General features: G+C 41.7%; 1 protein-coding gene and 1 long non-coding RNA gene across 2 annotated transcripts; one reads left to right on the top strand and one right to left on the bottom strand.

The window, feature by feature from the left end:
• Nucleotides 1-597: 597 nt before the first annotated feature.
• Nucleotides 598-2,207, top strand: arl2 (ADP-ribosylation factor-like 2). Its single transcript, XM_083907273.1, has 5 exons — nt 598-785; nt 1,236-1,346; nt 1,498-1,660; nt 1,838-1,918; nt 2,022-2,207. Exons 1-5 carry the CDS (start codon nt 721-723, stop codon nt 2,154-2,156), a joined length of 555 nt encoding a protein of 184 aa, XP_083763399.1. The 5' UTR covers nt 598-720; the 3' UTR covers nt 2,157-2,207.
• A 1,829-nt stretch (nt 2,208-4,036) lies between these two features.
• LOC310942063 lies at nt 4,037-7,597 on the bottom strand. Its single transcript, XR_014593096.1, has 12 exons — nt 7,582-7,597; nt 6,989-7,025; nt 6,557-6,594; nt 6,302-6,353; nt 6,063-6,117; nt 5,734-5,785; nt 5,473-5,524; nt 5,230-5,281; nt 4,881-4,938; nt 4,609-4,697; nt 4,336-4,431; nt 4,037-4,158 (listed from the first exon to the last, which is right to left on the bottom strand). It is a non-coding gene; the product is annotated as an uncharacterized lncRNA (long non-coding RNA).
• Nucleotides 7,598-7,957: the final 360 nt, after the last annotated feature.

Raw genomic sequence — 7,957 nt, 5'->3', positions numbered from 1 at the left:
TTGTTATCATATACATTATGTTATTTATTTATATGTATATAATATTATTTATAGTAACAAATAAAGACACTGAGCATTTCATATAGTTACACCAATTCACATGAGAACAGAGTCATGCCACTCAGAAGTTTGAGTAATACATTTCCCCAGTGATTTTCAGGGAGAGAGTTCAAGTTAGTACATCACTGTAGCATGAGGCTGCAATGACACTCCGTTAATCACATGGAAACTCCCTTATATTAAAGGACTAAGCGACATGATATTGCAATAATATTTTGTCTCTTATCTTGCATAATTCAATAAGAAGGTATTTCTATGTGGGAACAATCAAAGTGATTGTTATTATTAATTGACAAATAAATTATAATTATGTTACCCATCACTGTGAAGTTGCCTTTTATGCTAAAGATGTTTATATTGCTATTAATTTGTGGAATTTTGACACAACATCCTCGTTTCCCACAAACAGACCCACGCGCGCAGACTGACCACACCTCAATATAGCCACTGACCAATCAGCGCGCTCCAAACATTTACTGCAGCCAATCAGTTGGCGCTTCCCTATATGGACCAATCGGAGGCTAGGTGAGGCGGGACTACGAGTACATTTGCTTCCTGTGATGCTGCGGACTACCATCTTTCATTTCACACCGTAAATCTGTTAAAAGTAATAATAGTAATACTCACAGAGCCACAGCAGCGGAGCCGAGCAGCGCAGACATGGGTTTGCTGACGATTCTGACGAAGATGAAGCGAAAGGAGCGGGAGCTGAGGCTGCTGATGCTGTATCCTGTCTCTTAGCGCTAGTTAGCTTAGCATGGTAGCGGAGTAGGCTTTGACGCACTTACACGTTATTACACATTCATCTACGACAACAGCGATGTAGTCATGGGCGACAAGTGAACAGCAATAATGTCAAGAGAATGTGCGGTTGTCGCGATAGTGGCGTTTGTTTTGTGCATTTTGTGCCGCATCATGCTACCTTGCTAGCTAGGAGGCACTGGGTTAGCTTTTGCTGTAGTTGATGAAACTCCCCCCCCCCCCAAACAACTCGTAATACAAACAAAAACTCGCAAACTTAAACGCATCACTTACAAGTGTGTTGTCAAAACGAATATTCCACCAAAACAATATACACAGTCATTAAAAGCTCAGGTCTTACAGGTCAATATTTCTGGTGTGTGTAACATGGGTGTGTCATGTGAGTTGTCAATTCTTTAACAAAGCTTGTGCAGAGGTTTGGATAACGCAGGGAAAACTACAATCTTGAAGAAATTTAACGGCGAGGACGTCAGCACCATCTCCCCAACCCTGGGCTTTAACATCAAAACACTGGAGCACAAAGGGTAAACAACATTTATCACATATACAGCACAAGTATATTATTGTAGGACTGCACAATATGGGAAAACATGCAATAATGTTTCACTAACAGGATGTATTGTTCCAGTTTTACTAAAAAGTGCTCATGCTCTCCTTCATCCGTTTGTTTTCTAGGTTTAAATTAAATATTTGGGACGTCGGAGGTCAGAAGTCCCTGCGTTCCTACTGGAGGAACTACTTTGAGAGCACAGACGGTCTGGTGTGGGTGGTGGACAGCGCAGATAGACTCAGACTGCAGGACTGCAAAGATGAGCTCAGTGCACTGCTACGGGAGGAGGTACACTTAAATCATACTGACTGCTGCTCTTAGTATTTATTTAAGGGGCAAAATGTTGATTTTACTAAAAGCTAATAAATTACTGAACTTATAAACAGTTGAATTGATTCTGAAAATCAAAAACATTTCCATAAATACACCACTAAATGGTCTGTCATATGCTGTTCCTCCCTGCAGAGGTTAGCTGGTGCAACACTACTCGTTTTTGCCAACAAACAGGATTTACCAGGATCCCTGTCAAAAGATGCCATACGGGAGGTAAGATCTATGAAGTATGCCACAAAGGCCAATGAATTAGCCTTAAATCTGTATAAATTTTAGACATCAATTCTTAAGTATTGCATCTGTTCTGTTCTTGCAGGCGCTGGCTCTGGACGACTTAAAAAGCCACCACTGGTGCATCATTGGCTGCAGTGCAGTAACGGGAGAGAATTTATTAGCTGGAATGGACTGGCTATTAGACGATATTTCTGCAAGGATTTTCACTGCCGACTGATATTAAACACAAGACTGTACAGACTCGATGTTGATAAATGGACAATAAAGAGAAGTTACTAGAATAACTTCATTTGTTTCAGAAGCTGTTTGTGGTCAGACCACCAGGTAACATTTACGTATGCATGAATATTAAAAATGGTGTCACATATGCTTTCTGATAAACCTAAATATCTTCTGTGATGACTGTTAAATGTAGTCCAGCGGTGCACTTGTAGCTGTATTGGAGTGCTCAATTCAGTTTGTGCCACCTCAGTAGAGCTGTAATAGAGCCATAAAAGTTAAGCCCAATTTATACTCCTGCGTAAAGTGCTCTGCGTAGCTACGCAGAGTCCTCTGCGTCGACGCAGAACCTGTCGAAGAGCCTCTGCGTCGTCTCCGGGTGCACGGAATATTTTTTAAGTGTCCGTCACTCCGTCAAGGGACTACGGAGACGGCAAGAGCTGCGATTGGTCCTCAGGACAGGCCGAGATAAGCTGCTCTGTGCCGGCTCTCAGTGCGCTCCGGGCGTCCTGACAGAGGCGGAGCTGATCCCCGCCGATAACGCCGCTGCCGAACTATAAATACGTCATATCTTAACACACACAGCACATGTTTAGACTCTAAATGGCCAATTTCTCGCCTCAAATTATCTTAAAACTGCGTTCCGTGACACAGAAAAGTGAGAAACGGCCACTTTTTCAACAACAACAGTCTTTCTCTCTCTTTCTTTCTCGGACGCCATTGCTCACTGTAGCCAGAAGCACAACAACCTTGCGCAGCGACCCCTACTGATCGGGCGGGAAATTGCAGCGAGTGTCCGTCACCACGACGCAGAAGTATAAATGCTCGAGGCGTCTCCGTGGTGACGCAGACGGATAACGCATACGCAGTCGGAGAAGTATAATGTGGCCTTTAGGCTCGAGCCTGACGAGCGCAGTTTGAGTGACAGCTTTTTAAAAGCCCAACATTATTCAAATGTGCACACGCATACAGCCCCTTTGCCAATGCATTATTTATGCATTTACACAGGCCACTAAGTCCTCTGTTAACATAACATCTCAGCACTCTAAATAAGCCTAGGAGTGGGATTGACTCCACATCTGGTGCATCTGCAAGCCCTGGTTTGCAGAAGATTGCAGGCATGAGCACATACAACATATTCACCTAGTTAAATTCTGGCCAGATAACATAACTACGTGAGAATGTGCAGAGGTCCTACATAATCACATTATGCATGACTTAGTCTCTATGCCACACACAGCAGCTTGCTCCAGAGAAAGGCTTCAGAAAGCCCAGTGTCTGATGCCTCCTCAGGCTCCACCACATGCCAATCAAAATGCATCACTCATTTACTGTGCAGGGCAAAAACATTGCGCGCTGTATCTCGGGTAATCCTAGAGATGAGCTACATGCTCTAACCGATGTTAATTGGTACATTTCAGAAATGGACAAGCAGATTACACTTAAACCTCTTCTCACCTCAGTATTATCAAATCCAGGGCAAATGCCACTTTTGCAAAGGTAAGCTTTTCAGTAGGTGTCATTAATTTTATGCAAGACATTGAGTAAATTGTTCTGTCCTCATACTGGTATGAGGGAGAACTATGCCAGTACGCGATATGGGGAACTAGTCGCACCATCCATATCTCATTTCACTAACAGTATCTGCAGGATTAAGTCAACATACTATTATTGCAGATAAAGCTCTACCTCATCAGGTCAAGGTAATGTAAAATTAAACTAAATTGTCAATGGACAGGAAAAGCCACGATTGTACCATTTACCCCAGAAAGACAACTAGATGGCCATCAATAGAACATACAAGTTGATAGTTCTTTTAACTGGGACTCAACTTCATGGAACACATTCTGTTCAAGCAAACACAAGAAATGTTCATTTTCAAGAGTATTTTTAATGTCCAATGTGGAGGTTAGTTAACACATTTTAACAAAGGCTTTGTGAACCACCAGGTGAAAGCAAAGCTTGATGGCAGAAAACCAGGTGATGTCCTTCTGTCCAGCCTGTGGGGAAAACAAAGGAAAACTCAGAATTGACAAGAAACCTGTGTAATAGTTTAGGCTGAACTGCTTTATCAGATCGGATACCAATCAGTCATGAATTCTCAGACTGGGGCGGTAAAAATAGACATCACTTAAGTTTTTGCAAATTCAATTTTAATTTCTGCAATGTAAACTCACATTAGTGGCAGTTTCTTGAGCTTCTTAAACCTGGTAAAAGTAAAGCTTTTAATAAAGCTTGATGGCAGCAAACCAGGTGATGTCCTTCTGTCCAGCCTGTGGGGAAATCAAAGGAAAACTTAGAAATGACAAGAAACCTGTGTAATAGTTTAGGCTGAACTGCTTTATCAGATCGGATACCAATCAGTCATGAATTCTCAGACTGGGGCGGTAAAAATAGACATCACTTAAGTTTTTGCAAATTCAATTTTAATTTCTGCAACGTAAACTCACATTAGTGGCAGTTTCTTGAGCTTCTTCAACCTGGTAAGTATTTCTTTGGCTCCTTTACAGACAGCTCAGCCACTGGTCTGTGTCGAAACCTGCCAAAGGATCAACATGTTACATTAAGTCTCCTCAATTTATATGACTGGCAAGGATTGGTTTAATTTCAAAATGTGATCAGAGAATAAACCAATCAGTCATGAATTTTCAGACTGGGGCGGTAACTAGAAGCTCATCACCTCTACATTAAAAGTAAAGGACAGAGTCACAGAGACACCCACCTCATCTTTGGAACACCGTCAATCCGTGACATTTGCTCCCCGTTCAGCATCCGTCAACCTACAATGAGAATGATAGCACTGGTAAATTGAATTGCTCAGCATCTTATAAGGCATTCACACAAGTGCTATTGTTGCCCCTTAATGTGCCAGTTTCCCATCAGACTGTTGTAACCACAACAAGGCCTCCCCTTATTGCCAAGGTCACACCAGTGGGTTCACCTTTTCAGGTTCTGGCATTAACACAAGGCGTAAGACGTGTGCGGGCGTCATCATGCAGGAAACACGGTGCAACACTGACAAGCATGATAAACTGACCAACACATGTCAGTAAATCCCCATCCAGACTCACCAGGTTAGTGGCATACAGAGACCGTCCATGCACCCAGGAGGACACCATGAACCTGTAACAGATGAGACGACTTTAGGTTGAGGAGCAAAAGGCAAGGTTCACATCCACGACAATTGACCTACACATGTCAGCAATAGAAAATTCTCAACAGGAGTTCAGACGAACGAGATTCCAGATATATCTCATCATATTCAGCAGGTCTGAGCTTAAAACTAGTGTTGTTGTGGCACAAGACAATCTTACCTTAGTAACTAAGTCCTTGGTTGTTGCATTGCTGAAGCAGTCTTTGACTCATCTGTTGAAAGAGAAGCACCTTCATGAATTTCAGAGGACGACTCATTTGATGTTGTAGAATTAGCAAGCGTGTTGATGAAATGACTTAATAAATGCAGTTGCTCAGAAGTTCATGTCGTTTCACATTGGTTCAAAGTGAGCTAAGTTGATCATCACAGAAACTGCACACAACCTTTCCATATTTACAAGTGACAGAGGAAACATTTTTACCTTAAAGTCATGATCAGGTCACGCGTCTTCAAAGATTCCAGTCACAAAGGCCCTGCAAGGTAAGACGGTTTCTCATGAGCAGAGTTAAACGATAATAAGCCTGTGTGGTATATTTTAGACCAGTTTGATCAGTGCTTTGGTGACAAAACCGCCATGTGACATTAGTCGTCCAGGTGTTTGGTGGGTGTTAACCCAAATCATCCTTTCAAACAGTCAGAAACGCGTTTGCATCAACTCAGATACTGATGAACTACAACCAGTAACGTCATTACAGCCACATTAAAGCATTTCTAGTAATTATAACCAATTAGGAAAAATAGTGTTCATACCTGCATCTCAAGATATGGATGGGATGTGCTCTTCTTCAAACATCCAGTAGAACTCCTGATGAACATAGGAAAACTTACTTAGCTGAATGCCCCCAAAAGATTTGCACTTTTCTAGTTAAACTAAGGGTAATCAGATTATAAATTGCATCACTATAATCAGGTATATGCTTGTCTTTCGTGGAAATCATCATGTTTACACCCAAGTCAAATGAATCATTAGAATATAATAAACATCTCACCTTTGTGTGATTCCCAGGTACAGAGTCATGAGGGGGAGCACTGCCGGCTGACCTACACACAGTAAAGGGGATAATCATTAAAATAAAGCACTTAAACAGACTCTGAAGTGTATTTCTGCGTAATAGAGTTAGAGCCCTGAGCTGCTCAGAATCTGGTAAAGAAGTATCTTCAAGGCTGATTCAGTAAGAGAGAGTTCAGAGAATCATCACAGCAGCACACAGAGCCCCTAAAACGATCAAAGCTACTGTTCTTACCCGAGATGGTGTAGAGTCCTGCCATGCTCTTCTCCAGCCTGGGTAAAAAAGACAAAATAAAGAGACTTAATGTTTCGTGTAGCGTGACCACTTCACATGTGCTCAGACAGAGCACTGCATCATGCTACTCAGAAGTTTGAGTAATAAATTTCCTCAATGAAATTCAGTGAGAGAGTTCAAGTTAGCACATCACTGTAGCATGAGGATGTAATGACGTCACGTGTTAATCACACAAGGCATGGATCGTACTGATACTGCATTGTATTAAATTACTATGAGACACATTATTGCAATAGTATGAGGCAAAGTACTACAGTATGGAAAAAAACCATAACCGACTTTATTTAAATCGATGCACACCACACCCAGTGCCCCCTAAAGTATGACCCATGCCCGGTGTCGCTGTGTAAAATGGCCACCTTGTATACTTACTTTTAAAAAGCCACGTGGCATCAGCATCGTTCTTCATCTAGGAAACGAAAGAAGCAGAGGATATAACGTTAGTATGTTGCAGCACATGTGGGCCAACACGTGACCGCAGCACGTGTCGTATGCAATATGCACAAGAGCGGCATTTCAATGTGCCAATGTGCATTTTTCAGTGTCTCACGTCAGAAATATAAAAGTACAATCACAGTCATTCAGTACAGGTCTGTGAGTTATCATCATTGAGAGACACAAGCAGCGGCCATTTCTGTCGAGTTCAGATAACATTCGCCAACAAATAGACCACGAACCGTTGGCAAAACATGATAAAGTTCACGTGAACTGAATAACTAACTGTGTATTGAAGCGTTTATAAGGCGGATGGTTAAGGATTGAGCTCAGCTCTGGGCCATGCTACTACGCCCAAGCTGCTTGCTAGGTGCAACACGACAATGAAACCAGTTTTAAAGATTAAAACACTAAAGTCAATTAAAACAAACAATTACTTTCTCTAAGAACAACATACTTCTTCCTGAGTTTAAAAAAAGAAAAATAGTCGAACGGCTACTGAAGCCGCAGAAGCAGGAGGGAGTTCTTACCTCGGTCAGACCAGAGAAGGAAGTGAACGAAACATTCGGTCCGTCTGCCTTTTATGTCCGGGCTGACTCCTCCCACCTGCTTCACCAAAATGTGAAAAACGGCGCTAACGTTTCTTTTCACGAGCTTCAAACAAATTTGGTTTGATTTAAATAAAGAAATAAAACGTTTGTCGTGACTTAAACTCGCTGTTTGATGAGTGACAAATATCGCGCCGAAAACACAATCGTTTAAATGTAATTTTCTGCGTCACTTCCGTTAAAAAGAACTTAATTATTCACTTCATCCACGAGAGGGCAGCATTGGTCATTTGTCTACTATTTTGTTGAAATAAAACCCTAAAATGAACACATTACTATTGCTTTTCAAAACACACCA

Source organism: Microchirus variegatus, assembly GCF_963457635.1.
Source record: "Microchirus variegatus genome assembly, chromosome: 20".
NCBI lineage: Eukaryota > Metazoa > Chordata > Actinopteri > Pleuronectiformes > Soleidae > Microchirus > Microchirus variegatus.
Note: the sequence above shows the minus strand (reverse complement) of the source record. Positions and strands in the feature narration are given on the sequence as shown.

Coding starts and splice junctions, on each gene's coding strand:
- arl2 (XM_083907273.1), top strand. CDS start 721: ATGGGTTTGCTGACGATTCTGACGAAGATGAAGCGAAAGGAGCGGGAG. Junction 1,661..1,837: donor GTGCACTGCTACGGGAGGAG/GTACACTTAAAT, acceptor TCCTCCCTGCAG/AGGTTAGCTGGTGCAACACT. Junction 1,919..2,021: donor CAAAAGATGCCATACGGGAG/GTAAGATCTATG, acceptor CTGTTCTTGCAG/GCGCTGGCTCTGGACGACTT.